Genomic DNA, 20,307 nt, shown 5'->3' with positions numbered 1-20,307 from the left:
TAAGGCTATGGCAAGTCCTTTTTTTGCTCTATCGAATTCATGATAATTGATAATTTTTTCTTGATATCTTTTTAGTGGTTCTCGTTTTAAATAGACCATGTCATAGATCACATAGATTTTTCTGTATTCTTGAGTTCCTATGAGTTTTCTAGCCGAAATTGTTTATAAAATTATCAAAGAACACTTGGTGTTACAGTAAGCTTGTCAATGATAATAATATTTTTGAAATTACATAACCAACATAACAGAGAAACATTATCATGAGTTGAGCTTGATTATCAACAAATATTACAAGAAAATTAAGAAAATTTCCATGAGTTGAGCTTGATTATCAACTGTACATTACAAAAAAAAATCAGGAGACTTCACCTAACATTACACAAGTTCACTAATTCATCACTTTGTCACCCGCAAGGCAACAAACCCAATAACAAGAGCACTCAAAATCATAATTAACGTCTTCATCTTCTTCACTTTATCTTCCAATAACCTTGATTTGTTTACTTCAAAATTGGTTGAAGCGTTCATTGCATCCACTTTTTCCTTCAAGTTATCTCTTTCAATCTTAATTGTGTCCAACGTCAAGTTCAAGTATCAACTTTAATCGTAGCCGCATTCAATTGAGTCTTTAAATTATTTATTAGGACCACCGCTCTATCTGAAAACAAGTTGTCGTGCCAGTCGCAATAGCCACATGAATTTTTCTGTGAAGCGTAATCAAAACAACTTCAATTTATCAGAAAAATAAAACAAAGATTTAAGCTCAATAATTGAACTTACTTCAGGTTTAGGACATTGATAAAAAATTCAGATTTAGGACACTGATAAAGTTTGAATCACACTCAAGGCTATAAATTTTGAAGAAGAAAATAAATCATACCTTTGAGCAAAATCTTTGCGATGTAGAGGCTCTAAGTTGCAGAAGTTGTTGGAGAGCAAGGACTCAATCACCCATTAGGTTTTTTCTTTTGAAAGACAAATTGGGTGTGTTAATTTTACATATAAGGTCGGGTCAAGTTATTGGGGCGGGGCAGGTTATATCCAAATTTGATTTATTTTAAATTGAATAGTTCACTTAATCTCAATCGTCCACGTGTCATTTGTTAGTCATAAGGGTATATTTTTAGCCCAAAAGTATAACGGGAGGGGTACATTTTTCCCAAAAGTATAACTAGGGGTATATTTAAACTATTTCATATAGTACAAGGGGATATTTGGCCCTTTGTCATATTCTAAAATAACAATTTTAATGCAATAAAACCTTGGGTTGCCTCCCAAGAATCGCCTTATTTAACGTCGTGGCACAACTTTCCCACTTCATTTTGATTTGTGGGGTACATGGCCAATTTGGGTCTCCAGTCATTGAATAGATAGGAATTGAGAAGCAGTTATCTCATTCAATAGTAAGACATTCTCCTTTATCTCATTCAACATCTTGTTGTGACTTTCAACTTTGTGGAGAATGATTGAGAGTATCTCTTTTATTTGTCCACCCTCGCTCGCATTGGGTTTTATACGCTCATGAGGTGGAATATACCGGTCTTTCCTTTTATCCAATGCCTCCAACTCTATGATCTTCTTGGCCACTAGATCCAGCTGAGTCAACAGTGTGGCCAAAATATGGTCTTTCTCAATCTCCTTGTTGGTTATGGCCATGTATCAAGGAGTTGGGTTGCTATTGCATAGGGTAGTCGTGAGAGACCCCCTAGAAATATTTGGTCAGCCATTCTTTTATTTTCTGGGCCAAGACTTTTGTAAAAGCAGTCCAATAGCACGCTTTCTGAGATTCCATGAGCTGGGCATTGCAAGAAGAGTGTCTTAAATCTCAACCACAAGTCATGGATGGACTCTCCCTCTAATTGTCTAAAACTTAGGATGTTATCCCTAAGAGACATCATCCTCAAAAGAGAGAGGTCCATTTGGTCACCATTACTACAAGACATATTCCAATTTCCTGCTCAAAATAGTGACATAAAAACTAAAACTAAAAAAAATTAATCAAGTAGAACTGCAACTTAACAAGAATAAAATTCAACTTAACTAAAAATTCTCAATTAGCACCACTCCCCGGTAGCGGCGCCATTTTGATGTTTGACGTAATCAAAGACACAACTTCCAATTCAAGTGTCAACGATCGCGTGTAGTAATATAACCTAACCAAATGGGTTGGGGTCGAGTCCCAAGGGAGCAGTTAGTAATCGAGAATTAAGTAGAAAAGTAAATTATGTTCTAGTCAATCATAGCTATAAATATTTACGTGTAAAAGCATACTAAATCAAGAAGTGACAAGAATGTCAATTATCAATGGGGGGTTTGTATTCAACAAATAAACCAAGAGTAACAAATATATAAAGATGCTAGATTGGGAGATGGGATTCTTGGGATGTGATAGGAATATGGGATAAAATAAACAAACGGGTAAATGCTATTAATAGTAAATTGCTGAACATTTGAAACGAAGCTAGACTTTAGTAGGGGTAAATTTTCTCTCGAACAACTTACCCTGAATCAACTCGATTTCTCTCGAACACCGAGTTGCAGCAATTAAGCATAGCCTTCGCCTTAGCCCATTCACTCTCTCGAGTTGAATGTGTGGGAGAAGGTCTAGGATTCACTCTTTCGAGTTGAACCCACGACAACCCAATAACCACAGGCTACCGATTTAGTAGTTTTGGTTTTAAAACCTCTCTCTAGCAAGCCAAAAACACTAACATGAAATCGTATTTGCAACTACAATCCCAGTAAGTTCAAACACAACTACTAAATGAAATCACAATTAAACAGCAAATAAATTAACAATGAGCAATACCCAATAGTAAATTTAACCCATATTCACATAACCACACCCCAAAAATTGGGGGGTTTTAGCTAGACATGAAAAAGAGATAGAAATCGATACCTAAAAGTGTTTCCATCAAATGGGTACAATAAATAATGTCTTTAAACACGTCTAAGATGAAGATTCTTTAATTCCCACCTCCAATTTCTTGGAGATGAAAACCTTTAAAACCTTCCCAGCTCAAGAACAATGTCTCCCAAAATTTCTAAGAACTCAACCTGAAATATTCTAAAAATCAGTAATAATTCGCTACAACTTGATTTCTGAAATGTAAAACTTGATACTAAGCTGCATATTTAAATGGGTAGTTATAGTTTTCAAAAATTTGTGCTGCGAAGGACCACTCTACGCAGTTAGTCGGGATAGCTGATGTACTCGGTGATCCGTCATTTATTTTGATTCATCGCATTTTAGCTTTTGCCTTCAGCATCTTCGCTTGTTAAATAATTGGGTGATATGGTGCTGCTTCGCAGAACTGTTCGGTGACGCGTCGACTACTCTTTTTCATCGCCAACTTGATCTTTTCCTTTAGGACTCAGAACACTGGAACTTTGGGCGAGGTTGCCATTCGGTGACTCACCTAATGCATTAAGAGATCCTCAGGCCTTCATTTCTTTATTCTTTCAGTCGTGTTGTTCCTTTTTTGCTTGATAGCATCCATGCTTTGTCTCTCAACTCAAATACCTGAAACTTAAGGATTTACATCAATTATTGAGACAAAATATGCATTTGAGGACACTAAATCTATCAAAATAAAACCCTAAATAAGTCCAAATTGTGGACTTATCACAATCTATTAGGAATATTTTGACTCATCATAGAGTTTCACATTTTAATAGATTATAGGGAAAATGCACAAGTACCCCCCCAACCTATACCCGAAATCCCAGAGACACACCTAACCTTTACTAAGGTCCTATTACCCCCCCGAACTTATTTTATTTGTAATATTTTACCCCTTTTTGGCCTACATGGCATTGTCTTGTGGGCCCAGTGCATGTTGACATTTTTTTCGAGGATAGTGCTACATAGGCCGAAAAGGGGTAGAATATTATAGATAAATTAAGTTCGGGGGGGTAATAGGACCTTAGTAAAGGTTAGGTGTGTCTCTGGGATTTCGGGCATAGGCTGGGGGGGTACTTATGCATTTTCCCATTTTAATAATAAATTAAACTACACAGATCATAATAACTTCTTCAAGATTAAGAGTATAAACTCATATAATGGACTAGAGATATTATTTATTGAATTGCAGAACATAAACCCATAACACAAGAAGTTAGAATTTTACCATTCCCATAATTATGATTGAATTACATTTAATCTTGTGTTACAATCATCAAGATATTTTTCCAACTTCATCTTTGATTGTGAGCATTTAATTTATAGCTTATAAGAACCGACAATTTTAATCTTCCACGTATGAGCTAAACAATTACATACCCAAAAATTGTCTACTATATAAGTAATGGACACACATATAAACACAATTATCTATTCAAACAAAGACTTCATTGTAATAATTAACATAAAATGTAAAGTATTTATAAAGGATTATAATCAATATTATAACTCAACCATACAGTTAATAGTATATCCCAACAATCTTCCACTTAGACTTATAACCATGCATGTACATATTTAACACTCATTTCATCCACATGCTTATCAAAAGATTTCTAAGGTAAGCCTTTGGTAAATGGATCCACCAAATTGTTCTTCGATTCAATCTTCAAAATTCTTACATCACCCCTTTGAGTTATATCACAAATCAAGTGATATTTCCTCTCAATGTGCTAATCCTTTAATGGCTTCATGGTTCTTTTGAGTTGGAAACTGCACCACTAGTATCACAATAGAGTGTGATTGGTGCTTCAATAGAAGGAACCACTCCATTCTTATTTATCTTTTTTGTCCTTTTTTGTCTTTTTTTCTTCATTTTTCTCAATAAATAATTTTTTTATTAATTTAAAAATTCAATCATATTTACTATTCAAATTATGTCTAATAAGTTACAAAAAACCTCCATCTACTTATCTTCTTTAATTAAATGACATGCCTCTTCAACTTCTTTCTAACTATTGTTATGGTTTCACTACTAAAAAATTGCCAAAAAGCGACAGAAAAAGGTGAGGGACTGCGTCACTTTTGGCAAAAAAAGTGATGGAAAAGCGACGCACTCAATCTCGTCGCTTTTTGGCTCGACGCTTTTCCAAAAGCGATGGACTGTGTCACCAAAAAGCGACTGACTGCGCCTTTTATTGTTTTTTTTAAAAAATTATTTTTTTTAAAAATGTTATGTCGTCCATTGCTTTTTAATATTTTTTATTTTTTATTAATTTATAAAAAGCGACGAAGTTCGTCGCTTTTCTTAATTTTTAATTTTTTTGAAATCATAAAAAGCGACGGACTAAGAGACTCTGTCCATCGCTTTTCTTTCAATTTAATTTTAGAAAATCCAGAAAAGCGAGGGACTAAAGGACTATGTCCGTCGCTTTTCTAGGTTTTTTAAAAGATAAAACCCAAAAAAGTGACTGACAAAACCACATTGTCCATCGCTTTTTCTGCAATTTTTTTGACAGCAGAAACTACCCACCTGCAAATGCAATTCAATTCAGCCCAATCAAACACACAACATTATAAAGAAGCTACATAAAACATAAAACAACAAACTTAAATTAACATTCAAAAATATCTAAATCACAATTTAAAGACTTATAAAGTCTTTCAAAATCCGTTTCAAAAATTTGAAAAGTTCGTAAATTTCATAAAAGAGACCTAAACTAGGGAGTGCGATCTACAAAATCATCATCCTCGTCACTGTCGTCGTCGATGTCCTCGGCAGGAGAAGATGTAGTAGGTCGACAAGCGAGGTTCAGCACTTGTTCTGTGATTTGTTGAACGGTCTCACTCATGCTTTGTTGTTCAGCTAACCTTCTCCACTCTGACTCGGCTAGTGTCGATGTAAGCTATGCTATTTGAGCCGACATAGCAACAATCTGAACACCGTCAAGTTCCTCGACTTGACATGATGATCCAATACCTTGTAAGCCTAACTAGAGTTGTCTTACATCGTTTCAAGAGCCTCGACCATAGACTCTACCCTTGTGTGTCCCCCTACCACTTTTTCTATCCAAATTTGGTTGGACAGTCCAGGTGTTATTTGGACTGAACTATCTAGATTCTCATGGACGTACTGATTAAACTCATTCTGCATATTAAGTATAAAAATTGGCATCAATATATATATACATGTCATAAATATATTCACTATTAATTTATATTATTTATATTAAATAACTTACAAAAGTTCGTTCGGCCTTTTCCTCCACCCACACATCCGAATTCGACCCATTGTCTTTCTTCTTCACATGAGTCCTCTTGAAAACCTCCGGTTCAAGGGGAATGCGCCCCATTTATTTTTCCTACAAATAAAAACTGAAATTTATAACGATAAATATGAATCAACTAATTATTTATTTAAAAATTTAAATTATAACTTACTATTTCTCTTGTAATTGTTCCAACAGTCTTTGCACCTCCGGTGTGCAACGAGCCACCCTTAAGACTGGCTCTAGCCTTTTTGGCTTGTTCGCAATTGCCTTGAACTTATATGTGTTCCAATACTGACGCAATTCATTAAAAACATGAGGCAACATCCAACTCGGACGTTGATCAGTATCCCAACTTTCTTTAGCCAGCTAGACAGTTTTGCGGATGCCCTCCTCTCAAATGTGGTCGCAATGACCATTTTGTACCTCGTCTCCCAAGTGCACACAGTTTGAAAAAAAAAATGAATAGTGTTAATTAGATCGATAATAAAAAAGTAAAGTATAATAAAATTATTAAACTTAACCAAAAAATATATACCTTAAATTCATTAAACATCGTTTGGCATATATTGTTTGGAATCTCGCTCCAAGAGTGATAAGCATGTGTAAAAAGTCTTCTAACACACTTTTTTAAAGCCCGGGCAACATCCTTTGCAAGATTCCACCTGCAAAACACATAATAAATATGTTACTTCATGAATAATATAAAAGTATAAGAAATAAATAAAATGAAGTAACAAATAGATAATAAAACAAACTTACGATGATCCATCCGGCTCAATCATGACTCTACCAAGTCTGTCCTTCTTGCCAGGAGCTAGAGCAGGCATCTCATCATCTAGTGTAGCACTAGGTGCAACTGTAGATGAAGGTGATACACCAGGATGCACAAAATGCTGAGTCAATGGAGGCGTACCGGCCATAGCATCTGACTGCTCGCTACTAGAATCTTCAACCCTCATGGCATATAACTGAGGATATGTACTTCTGGGAGATGGAGTACCATCTGATATCCTACCTGTCGATAAGGGTCGTGCTTGACAAATAGCCTGTAAAGGTAGGTCCTCATAGCATCGTGGAGGCAATGCATGTGAAGTACAGGAAACACTGACTAGTCGACGATAATTAGGATAATATGCCCGAGGATCCACCGTACCAATTAGAATAGCAAATAAATGAGTATCATGACTGAATTTTTAGAGAGCCAATGCTTTAAGATAGACCCTAATAGCAGTTGTCACCTACTTCACTGAGTTATGGTTCTAAAAAGAAGATTTAGCTTAGAATAGAAGTCCTATTTTCACCTTTCTCGAATTCTCTTTCCGTGGTGACTCATCAAATTATAGAGTGAAACCTTTAGCGAAGGGATTTAAATAGGCTTTTTAGAACTGTACCCCTAAAGCTGCGAATATAGGTCAGTGCTTTCCTTTCTTTTCCCTTCCCCGTTGTCCTTATTGTATTGTCCTCTGGTGCAGAAGAAATAGATCCTGCAATATCCTCAAGATTTATGGGTCTCCTAGACTTCTTCTTTTTAGTCCTATTAGTCTGGCTAACTCCAAGATGCTCATAAGATCTATCATCGTAACCGCCTGATGGCATTTGTATACAAATTTACAGGTATAATATATAAAAATCATAAATTAAATAAAATTAGCAAAATAAATCAACTTACATATACTAGCTTTCATTCTACTACTATTCCTCCTCGCTTGTTTCAATTCCATCATTCTCCCATTCTTCCTCCTCAATTGTTTCATTTTCATTTTCGTCTCATTCTTCGTCATTAAATGATTCATTTTCCTCATTCTAGGATAGTTCTTCCTCAACATTCATTATCTCATCATCAGATACTTCTTCAAATATGTGTTGAGGATGTTCTAGTGTGGTTTCCAATTCAACATCAACTTGTTGATGAACGATTGCAACATCATTTTGATATGCCACATCTAAGACATTGTCTATTTCAATTCTTCCCACAGGCTTAGTTTTTATAACAACCCACCAATCAGCTTTTTCTCTACGTAATGGATATGGAGCATAATACACTTGTTTAGCATTTTGTGCAATAATAAAAGGATTATAACTTTTGTATTTCCTAGTGTGCTTAACTTCAATTATATTGTGTTTATGGTCCACATTTGTGCCTCTATGTGATGGGTCAAACCACTCACACTAAAACAATACAATCTTTTTCTTAGTCCAACCTGAATACCTCACTTCAATAATCTCATGAATGACACCATAATATTCAATAGTTTGTCCAGTATCATCAACATCACCTTGTATGTCGACACCGCTATTATTTGTTTTCTTGTTCCTAGAAACTTCTTCAGTTTGAAACTTAAACTATTGACACAATACTTATTCATTGTCAGTACTTGAGATTCAGGTCCAAGTGCTACTTCTTTCACTAATTGCAAATGTTTTACACTTGAGTATTCATCGTAAACCTACATTATTGTTATTTAAAGTAATATAATTTAGTATAACATGAATATATTATTAAATACTTAGTGATTCAATGTAAGCTTGTGCACTTACATATTCTGTTAGCCATTTGGAAAATTCTGTATAGATGGCTTCATTACCCTATGTATTTACGAACAAGCTGATCATTTTACATTCAGATATTTCATTAGTTAATGAACACTTATTAGTATGTAATTTGATAACATATATTTAACACTTACTTGAGATATTGTTAAATCTCTGGACAATTAAGCAAAATATGTGTCACAGCTGATTGCATTTCCATATTAGTGAAACCTCGCTTTCCACGCTTTTTAGATCCTCGACTATTTTGATTAAAAATTGATATCAGTGGAAATAAAGGATCAATATCGCATTCATCATTGAGATTGGTCCTGTTTCTCCTACATAACACATCATCACCAAAGTAATAAGAAAAAAAATCACCAGTTTCTCTCCCAATATGACCTTTAACAACTGATCCTTCTATCTTTCCCCTTTGCTTAATTGTTTGCTTGGAACTGCCAATTTTTCTACATGTACATATGAAAGACTTGGTTAATATATATAACTTAGTGAATATTTCAAATGGATACATCCATCTTGTTTGAACTAGACCATCGAGGCGGGCCTCTTGTACAAGGTGAATTGGAAGTGCTCCATCACATCAAAGAAACCACATGGAAATATCTTCTCCAACTTAGTAGTAATAATAGGAATATTTTCCTCCATCCTGTCTAAACTACTCTCCAACAACTTTCCAGAACACAAATCTTTAAAAAAAAAAAATTATTTCTGTGATTGGTTTCCATATCCTTTCGGGTAGATGACTAAAAGCGATAAGAATTAAAGTTTTCATGAATACATGACAATCATGACTTTTCATACCTATCAATTTTCTTTCATTCATATCTTCCCCCTTTCTTAAATTTGAAGCATAGCCCTCCGGCATCCTCAAATTTTTAACCCACTCACAAATTTCACATTTCTCATCCAACGTGAATGAAAAGTTGGATTTGGGCTTAACTATTTTACCATTTTGTAATTCCTGCAGCCATAACTCTTTCCTCATACAATATTCTTTTATATCCATTCTAGCTTTTGGAATGTCTTTTGTCTTTTCCTTAACATCTATCACTATGTTAAACAAATTGTCAAAATAATTTTTTTGTATGTGCATCACATCAAGATTATGTTGTAGCAGATTGTCCTTCCAATATGGCAACTCCCAAAATATGTTTTGTTTGGTCCAATTATATTCAACACCATATCCAGGAAATCTAGAAGGTAAAGCTTCTGTAACTTTAGGTAATTGAGAAACTCTCTCCCAAATTTGATGTCATGTGAGTAATGGAGGTGGGGGCTCACTTTCAATCTTATTTTTCCTGAATGCATTTTTCATCTTTCTAAACTCATGGTCCATTGCCAAGAACTGATGATGACAATGAAACCATATATTTTTTCTGTCAATGCTTTAAAGTGAATGCCTTACTATTTTCCATGCAATACGGACATGCTAGCTTTCCAGCTGTCATCCAACCAGACAACATCACATATGCACGAAAATCATTAATAGTCCATATTAAAGAAGCAAGCATAACAAAATTCTGCTTAGTTGATATATCATAAGTCAAAACGCCTTCAAACCACAATTGTTTGAGCTCATCTATCAATGGTTGTAGATAAACATTAATCAAACTTTTTGGATTACGAGGACTTGGAATAACACAACTTAGAAAGATGTAGGGACTTGTCATGCACATTTCAAGGGGAAGATTATACGGAGTAAGAAATACAAGCCATCAAGAATAAGGCGAAACAACATTAGAGAATGGTGTGAAGCCATCTGCACACAACCCTAATCTAACATTTCTTGGTTAACTAGCAAAATCAGGATATACAGTATCAAAATGTTTCCATGATTCACCATCATATGAATAAGACAAGACACCCAGCGGCCTTCTGTATTCACGATGCCATCTCATATGTAGGGCAGACCTCATCGATGCATACAACCTCTTTAACCTAGGAATAAGAGGTAATGCATCGCCTTAACTGGGACAATCTTTCCAGCAGGAGCCCTCTTATAACGAGCATTTCCACAAAACTTACAATTTTCTAATTCACTATCAGTTTTGTAAAACAACATTCAGTCATTAACACAACAATGAAATCTATCATAACTCAATCCTAACTTGGAAACCAAACGCTTTGCCTGATAGAAGTTCTTTGATATGTCATACTCCGAATTAACTAGTTCACCTAAAAGATCAACCATTGAGTCCATAGCCGCATTAGAAACATTCCAATATGATTTAATTCATTAATCTAACCGCAACTGGCAAGGCAGAATGCAGACTCCCTTCACATAGTGGACGACTAGAGTCTTCTAATTGATCATAGAATCATCTTGCTTCTTCATTAGGAGCTTCATCAAAATATTGTTCGGGTTCCATCCCATCTTGAACCCCAAAAGCATCATTGATCATTTTATGAACCCTATCATGTTCAAGCCTATCATCTTGTTCAACCCTATCATTTCCATGTGATGCAAGCATATTATATTCATCCACAGGCATCGAATTATAAAACATGTCATTCAATCCATCTCTTTCTCCATGATCAACCCATACAAAATATCTAGGCTTAAATCCATTACGGTACAAATGAACCATGACTGTATTTGGTTCAAAAAAATTTAAGCACCTACATGCTCTTTCTCCATGATCAACCCATACAAAATATCTAGGCTTAAATCCATTACGGTACAAATGAACCATGACTGTATCTGGTTCAAAAAAATTTAAGCACCTACATGCACTACAAGGACACCTAATCAATCCATTATTCTTGAAAATATCAAGTGTCATTGTATGTTCAATAAAACATCTAACACCATCAATAAACTCAACTTTCGAACCCCCACCAGTTTCATAATGCATATTATACATCCACAAACAATGATCCATCTACTAAAATATAGATATTCAATTATAAATTAAATTTAATAATAATTTAACTACATCAAACTAATTTATATTGTTAATATATATTTATAATTACTTAATAATTATATTTATTATTATTTATATACCTAATTAATTAGTTCATAAATACTACATTTCAAGATGTACAAAGTTCAAGCTTAATTAATTCATAATTTTTAATTATGTTTAAGATTTTAAATAATTAATTATATTTCTAATTAAGTTCAAGTTATTATAAATTAAGTTGAAAGTTATAATTAAGTTCAAATATATTAAGGTCAATAAGATTTTAATAAGTACTTGAAAGTTCAATCATTAAGTTCTAATTAATTGAGGTCATCAAGAATTAGTTACATTCAAGTTCTAAGTTCAATGTTCAAGTTCTAAATTTAAGTTCATATCAAAGTTCTAAAATTAGTTATACATAAACTTCAAATCCAAAAATTAGCTAGTTATTATTTTCAAGTTCAAGTTCAATAACTAAATTCAAGTTCATATCTAATTTCTAAACTTAGTTATATATAAACTTTCAATCCAAAATTTAGTTATATTCAAATTCTAAGTTCAAGTTCAATTTCTAAATTCAAGTTCATATAATATCTAAAATTAGTTATATATATAATTTTAAGCCAAGAATAATTAGTTATATTCAAATTCTAATTAAGTTCAACTACTTCAAGTTCTAATTAAATTCATCATATATCCAATTTCTAAAATTAGTTATACATAAACTTCTAACTCAAGAATTAATTATTTATATTCAAATTTCAAGTTCAAGTTCTAAATCTAACTTCAATTCATCTACTTTCAATTCATCTAACTTCGAATTAACACTTCTCTAACTAACAATCAATCAAATTAAAAAAAATCCCAATTCACAAGTACTAAAATAAAAAAATCCTAAATCATCCACTAACTAACTAACAATCATACAAACTAGTACTAAAATCAAAAAAACCCTAAATCATTCACTAACTAACAATCAATCATTCAAACTAACAATTAATAAAATACAAATTCAATACACTAATTAACAAAATAAAATCTAACTCAAATTGAAAAATTAAAAAATAATTTTATGAAACCCTAACCTTAAATTAAAGGAGAAAGAGACAATGGAGAGATAATGGAGCAGCAGGGGCCGTCATCGGCAGCAGCGTCGGCGACAGAAATCTTAGAGAGAAAAAAGAGAAGAGAGAAAGAAGAAGAAGGAAAAATGGGGAAATGTTGCGTCTGTCTCAAAGATATTTTAAGAGAAGCGACGGACAACGTCTCTTTGTCCGTCACTTTTTTTAAAATAGTTGACCAAAAATCGACAGACTAAGAGATGTTGTCCGTCACTTTTCTTAAATGTTTGACTAGTCATTTTGACCAAAGAGCAACGGACTTAGAGATGCCGTCCGTCGCTATTTTAAAAAAATAATTAATCAATTAAAATTAATTAAAAGCGACGGACGGCATGGTTAGTTTTTAATTTATAAATAATTATTTTAAATAAAAGGGGATGGACTGTGTCGCTACCTATATAAAATAATTAATTATTGATTATATTATATTTTTGGCGCAAAAATCGGCCAAAAAAAGTGAAAGACTAAGAGATGCCGTCCATCGCCTTTAGTAAAATAATTTTTTTTATTTAAAAGTGACAGACAGTGTGACAATTGGCGTCGCATTTTGAAGCGATGCCGTCCGTCGTTTTTTGGCAGTTTTTTAGTAGTGTTTACCTAATCTATAAATGAAAATCATCTATGGAGATGTTCAATGTTCATTTTCATTTTTTCTTTCTTTCTTTTTATTACTCCCTCTGTCTCATTTTATGTGAGGTTGTTTGACTGGCACGGAGTTTAAGAAAGAAAGGAAAACTTTTAAAACTTGTGGTCCAAAATGAATGATAGAAATTTGTGTGGCTATAAATTATTTCATTAAGGATAAAATAGATATTTTATAGTTAAATTATTACTTAATATAGAAATGTGTCATTCTTTTTTAGACTGACTAAAAAGGAAAGTAAGTCACATAAATTGGGACAGAGGGAGTAGTATAATTTTTTTCTTTTGTTTTTTTCTTTCATCTTTGATGTACTTAATAATGTCATAATATGGTATTCACTTTGATAAATATCATCAATATATTCTTCAAAGATTCATCGTAGAGATGTTCACATTAGTTTGGTACAAGTTCATTAAAATGAAGGTGGAAACTTAATTATCTTGGAAGATTCATCAAAAGAGATGGTCATATCTATATTACCTTAAGAGCATGAACTCCTAACTTGAATGTTAAATTACTATAATATCCCTAACTAAGGTTTGTGACTTTTTCGATGAGTTGTGACTTTTTCGATAAGTTGTGACTTTTCTCAAAGGGTTGTGATTTTTCGATGAGTTGTGACTTTTCCAAAGAATTGTGACTTTTCCAAAGAGTTGTGACTTTTTCAATAAGTTGTGACTTTTCCAAAGGGTTGTGACTTCTTGGAAAGGTTATGACTTTTCAGATAAGACACAAAAAATTCTTGTTCATACTAATCTTTGTTGACTATAAATAGTGGTGTTGCCTCTCATTTTCAACAACAATTTTTTTAATCTTCTACTCTTCTTCTTCTTGCATTTTTAAAAATTTCGTGTGATTTATTATCGTTAAGTAAGTTCGAAGTTTAGCGGAATATTAGGTACCACTATTCTGATAAAGATAATTGTTCTATCCTAAAAGGGTATATTCCTTAACCTCAAGTACTTGATGAAATAATTTTGATGAATTAATAATTATTTTTTTGCTTATTATATACATTAGTATGTAATGTTCCAATATATGAAGTTAACATGATGTAGTCTAAATTCATTTGTTTTGTTAACAATTTTTCTTGTAATGTAAATATATGCTTTAGAATATCTTTGTCAAAAATTATTAAGAGAATTGTCACAATTTGTTTATTTTGATGCTCAAGACAAAAGAATGACTTTATTTATCAATGATACTTATGTGATTTAGATTGTCAGAAAGTTTGCTTCAAAATCATTATTACTATATAAACATTTCCCTTTTGTTTTACTGATTTACTATTTCTTAATATTTAAGTATTTTCGATGAAGAAAAGTTTATATGACTTGTAATAACGCCAGTTGAAGTTTGTATTGGTTTAATTTTTATTGTAGTCTGAATTCATTTATTTTTGTTAACAATTTTTCTTGTCATGTAGATATATGCTTCTAAATATCCTTTTCCAAAATTATTAAACTTCTCAAGAGTTAGAGAATTGTCACAATTTATTTTTTTTGATGCTCAAGACAGAAGAATGACTTTATTTATAAATGCTACTAATGTGATTTATATTGTTAGGAAATTTGCTTCATAATAGTTATTACTATATCAACATTGCCCTTTTGTTTTCCTTATCTACTATTCCTTAATATTTTAGTATTTTCGACAAAGCAAAGTTCATATGACTTGTAATAACGCCAGGGGAAGTTTGTATTAGTTTAATTTTTATTGTAGTCTAAATTCATTTGTTTTTGTTATCAATTTCTCTTGTGGTGTAATATATGTTTCTGAATATATTTTTTCAAAATTATTAAACTTCTCAAGACTTAGAGAATTATCACAATTTATTTTTTTGATGCTCAAGACAAAAGAAAAACTTTATTTATCAATGCTACTTATGCGATTTAGATAGTCAGGAAGTTTGATTAAAAAGAGTTATTACTATGTAAATATTGCCCTTTAGTTTTACTAATTTACTATTTCTTAATATTTTAGTATTTTCGACGAAGAAAAGTTAATATTTCAGTATTTATATATGTCACAAATGTATTATCAAGTTAACAAGATCTTCTAACTTCAAAATATATTATTTTAAATTTTTCCGAGTTCTTTTTTTTTAATAAAACTCACAAAAAATGTGAAAATATGTGAATATATATGAATCATTTAAAAGTTATATGACATCTCCACATGTTCATATGACATCTAAACAGACTAAGTGGAATACACGTGCAAAGCACATCTGGTTAGATGACAAGAAAAACATACTAACAAATATCGTCTATAAGGTAATATTAGTGAGATACGACTAATAACTTTTACAATCGAAGTCAACTTCTTTTTCATAAACGAAAATAAGAGTTTAGACCTTGTCTCAATCACCATCTAGTACAATAGAGAATACAAATAGGGTAAAATACCCTTTACATCAACAAAGTCTCAAACATAGAAAGTACAATATAAGCTAAAATGGATAATGTCTTGTCCTCGAATCTTGAGGACTCACCAAGCCTAGGGAATAGTAAACCCGAGCTTCACTTGAAAGAAGAACTGCATCTGAACGATCGGAACCTACACTCATAGTAAATGTAGAAAATATGGGTTAGCACAAATAATGTACTAAGTATGGAAGTCAAACACAAAAAATCCTTAAAACATGCATAAAAGGGACATTTAGTTGAAATCATGTCATTATCAAGTTTAAAATCCATTATGCACATTTATGAAGAAACATAAGTCACACCAACATATAAGCAACCCAAAGCCATACTAGTGCAATGCAAAGTTAAGCTCCCTTAACCCTACCAAATGCTAAGTATCACATTTAAGTCACCAACAACATGCATATCTTACTTTTGCCTCATCCATAACCAACATACATAAGTAAGGAGTTATTCATATTCATAATGTGTAACAAGTAAAGTCAACCTTAACATTCATACATATCATACATACATAATCCATAAGCTTTCATAACATAAGAGAACCTCACCATAACCCCTCTCAAAGCCCACTTGTGCAATGCATAAGTGAAGTCTCATATCCCCCACTCATACTAAATATCACTCTTAAGAAGTCACAATTAAAGTCCATGTTCTTATCATAGTTCATATTCGGATCATATAGGGAAAATAGCATTAACCGACATAGACCATGTGAGCGACATGGAATCCGATATTCTACCCCCACCCCGAAAAGAGGCGTCCTACTTGCCTAAGGTAGAACGTACATATTAGATTTTAGGTGGATCCACTAGCTAAATACCTATGTGGGCACATAGTTATGGGATAATGAGATTGCTTCTAGAAACCCTAACTACTAACATGGAGGTTTCCATCTCATGAGATAACCATATTGGGAACCCAACTACTAGCATGAAGGAACCCATCTCATACTCATATCCACTCGGTGCTAAGCATAATTCCCTTTAGAATTCATATTAGTCTTCAATTAAGTTCATGGTCATAAGAGAATGCACTAGGCACTCAACCAACATACATCATAATAGCTCATTGATTCATTAGGTGAGAATGTCCTTTCAACCTTAGAATCATCAACGTGTGAGTAAACCTTTCACATAACATTCATAGTGTTTCAAGAATAGCCGTTCAATCAACACAACAAGCTTATCATAACATACATATATAGTTCATACATAATCAAGTGTAAGGGTATAAGGAAGAAGGATCTTGCATCAATACGACAATTACACAATAGTCATAGGATCATTACTATCTAAGTGAATCACATGTTCATATACAAACCTCATTAACATGATTATACCCTCACAAATTGCCCTTCAAGGCTATGAATCAAGATCAAACCTAACTTCTATAATTATCACATTAGATAGAGAAATATCATGATTCAACAACTTAATCAATGTAAACGTAATCAATTATCAAGTTCCCATCATCAATCAAGCCATACATAGTTCACAATTTAGAAAGAAGGGGAAATCATGGGTCTAAGGGAGATGTTCATCATAAAACATCAATACTCCATTAATCCAACCATATATCATCATAACCAACGATAATCAACCATAAATAATCAATTGAAAATGTTTTAGAAGGAGACCCATGTTATAGATTGAAAACCCTAGATTTGGGGGATTTGAAATCTTAAAAGCATTGTTTGAAGGAGCTCCTTGGGTGATAGCTACCCAAGGATGAAAAGCATCCATACCTTGACTAAGAAACTTCAAGAAATTTTGGGAAGAACCTTTGGAATCCACAAACCCTAGATTCAATGGCTCATTTCGTCTTCCTTGTGTTTAGAGAGAGAAATACTGAGAGAAGATGGAGTTTTTTATTTCAATTGGGTATTTGAGTGTAATGACTTATTTTGGGTGAATTTGGACTTAAAACAACTTATATATTACCCCCAAAAATGCCCAAAATGACCTCACTTAAGTTGGACTAAAATAGGAATTGACTTAACTAACCTCTACTTAAAGTACACGCCCAGGTGTCACAAGCCACCTTCACGAGCCGTGGTGAGGACCACGACCTATGGTCCCCCTGGTGAAGGTGGGGCAGTAGCCATATCTTTGGAGCTCAAGGCCAAGGAGCCTAAGATATCCTCAAGAGCACCTTCACGAGCCATCAAGTGGACCACGACCCGTGAACCTGATCATGAAGGGTGAGGCAGTAGCTAGGCTACCTCATGCCCCCAATCCCCCATGCCTAAGTAACCTTCACGAAGGGCTCCACGAGCCGTGGTCCCTTCTGTGAAGTTTGAGGAAGTGGCTAAGGTTTTGGGTGGCTTCTCTCCCTTTGCCAAGGCCCTTCCAAGAGGCCTCCCACAAGCCATGGTCATGACCACGAGCCGTGGTGGTGGCCATGGAGCTTGGGGTAGTGTGCTCAAGTTTGGGGCAACCTTGGCCTTTGGCCTTGGCTTGCCCCTTTTTCTTGGCACTTGTCCCTTAGGCCTTGACTCCTAAAACCCCTATGTCAATTTTAGATGGTCTACTGATCTACGGGGAGTCATTTTATAGTTTTTAATCCTTACTTTAGGCTCTAGTTTAACCTTCCATTTTCTGGGGTGTTACAACTGGGTTCATGAGGAGTGTTCTGAATCATCGCGTAGATGATGAGTCACTGAAGCAGTACTTCTATAGAGGACAAGATGACAATGGCCGGGCTGTGTTAGATACTATTGTTGGAGGATCATATGGTGAGTGTACTTTCGAAGAGATCTCTACAAAACTTGAGAGGATTTCCCAAAACAATAAAGCATGGAGCACTAGAAAGACAAATACTAGTAGGAGCTCGTTCGCAGTCCAAACTGCACCAAATGAAGTTAATGATGGCATTCGTGAAGAGATGGCCCAAATGAGGACAGAATTGGGCTTGGTATTGACGCATGTGAGTGGAAATACATGAAAGGTGAATGCGGTAAATTATCTTACTAGAACTCCACCACTGCCAGTTGAGGAATGTTACTATGAGCAGGATGCAAATTTGGTAACCCTGGGGGTTTCCGAACCAACGCCCAAGGTTCCAACTCGGATAATTGGCGCCAGTGTCAAAGAAACCAAGGTTGGAACTATGGCAGCTACAACCGTGAGGGAAACTATGTCTGGGATAGGAACTACAATCGTGATAACAATTACAACCGAAACAACTATGGCAATAGAAATGATAAGGTTGGACCCTACGTCCCCCTGGTAATAGAGAGGTTGGTACTAGTATGACTCACATTGAGGATATGATGCAAAGGATGATGAAGAGGTTTGATGCAACTGACAAGAATGTGAAAGAGATGCTAAATGACTTATCTAGAATCGGTCAAAAAGTTGATACCCATGCAGTGTCAATCAAGCATCTTGAGCAGCAGTTTAGTCAGTTGTCCACCACTGTGAACCCACGTCAGCCTGGCACACTTCCTAGCAACACCATCCAGAATCCAAAAAATGATGTGCATTGTATGACAATCACTACTCGTGGAGGAAAGAAGACCATTAACCCCCTATGCCATCCGAGGTTGAAAGAGTGATAGAAAAGGATGAGGATGAGATTGAGGTTACTGAAGATTCGACAATTGACACAGAGAAAGAAGCAGAGGTAACCCAAAAAGCTATTCCCATGCCTAGACCTCCACCTCCCTTTACACAGAGGTTGGTGAAAAAGACTAAAGAAGGAAAATACCGCAAGTTTATAGAAATATTGAAACAACTTTCCATTAATGTTCTGTTGATAGAAGCTTTGGAGCAAATGCCTGGGTATGCAAAATTAATGAAGGACATGGTGACCCAAAAAAGGGCTATCAGTTTTAAGAATGATGAGAGGTTGCAACATTGTAGTGCTATTGCTACTAGGTCACTTGTGCAAAGGAAATAGGATCCTGGAGCTTTCACCATTCTTTGTACCATCGGTATGTTGCATTTTGCAAAGGCCTTGTGTGATTTGGGTGCTAGCATTAATGTGATGCCATTGCCAATTTATAAGAAGTTGGGTTTAGGAGCTCCAAAACTGACTGCGATGCGTTTACTTATGGTTGATAGAACTGTGAAGAGGCCCATTGGAGTGTTGCAAGATGTCCGTGTGAAAGTAGAGTCATTCATCTTTCCGGTGGACTTTGTGATCTTAGACTATGAGGTTGATTCCCATCATCTTAGGGAGACTATTTCTTGCTACTGGGCATGTGTTGGTTGATATGGAGAGAGGGCAGATGAAGATCCGATTAAATAATTAGGAGGTAACTTTTAACATTTGTAAGACTATGAAACATAAAAGTGATCTTAAATCAGTATCTGTGGTGAATCACGTTGTGAGGCAAGAATCTAGGTATCCATTAAGGAAAGGTTAGGTGTTGATGTGCTAGCAGTGGTGATGATGAATTTTGACAGTGATGGTATTGATGAGTATGATGAGCTAGTTGTCGTACTTGATAGGTTCGAATTTTGTTCCAAACCAAA

At 34.2% G+C, this 20,307-nt stretch overlaps 1 protein-coding gene across 1 annotated transcript; it reads left to right on the top strand.

Annotated features, from left to right (window-relative positions):
- The first annotated feature begins 19,360 nt into the window (after positions 1–19,360).
- On the top strand, positions 19,361–20,044 carry LOC125863917 (uncharacterized). Its single transcript, XM_049543889.1, has 2 exons — positions 19,361–19,636; positions 19,730–20,044. The coding sequence occupies exons 1-2, from the start codon at positions 19,361–19,363 to the stop codon at positions 20,042–20,044; spliced, it is 591 nt and encodes a 196-aa protein (XP_049399846.1).
- Positions 20,045–20,307: the final 263 nt, after the last annotated feature.

The sequence above is a fragment of the Solanum stenotomum genome, chromosome 5 (assembly GCF_019186545.1).
Source record: "Solanum stenotomum isolate F172 chromosome 5, ASM1918654v1, whole genome shotgun sequence".
NCBI classification, from domain to species: Eukaryota; Viridiplantae; Streptophyta; class Magnoliopsida; order Solanales; family Solanaceae; genus Solanum; species Solanum stenotomum.
Note: the sequence above shows the minus strand (reverse complement) of the source record. Positions and strands in the feature narration are given on the sequence as shown.

Bases quoted from the DNA above. Each gene is read 5' to 3' on its own strand.
- LOC125863917 (XM_049543889.1), top strand. From the start codon at position 19,361: ATGCCATCCGAGGTTGAAAGAGTGATAGAAAAGGATGAGGATGAGATT. The intron at 19,637-19,729 runs GTGACCCAAAAA...CAAAGGAAATAG, and splicing joins CAAAATTAATGAAGGACATG to GATCCTGGAGCTTTCACCAT.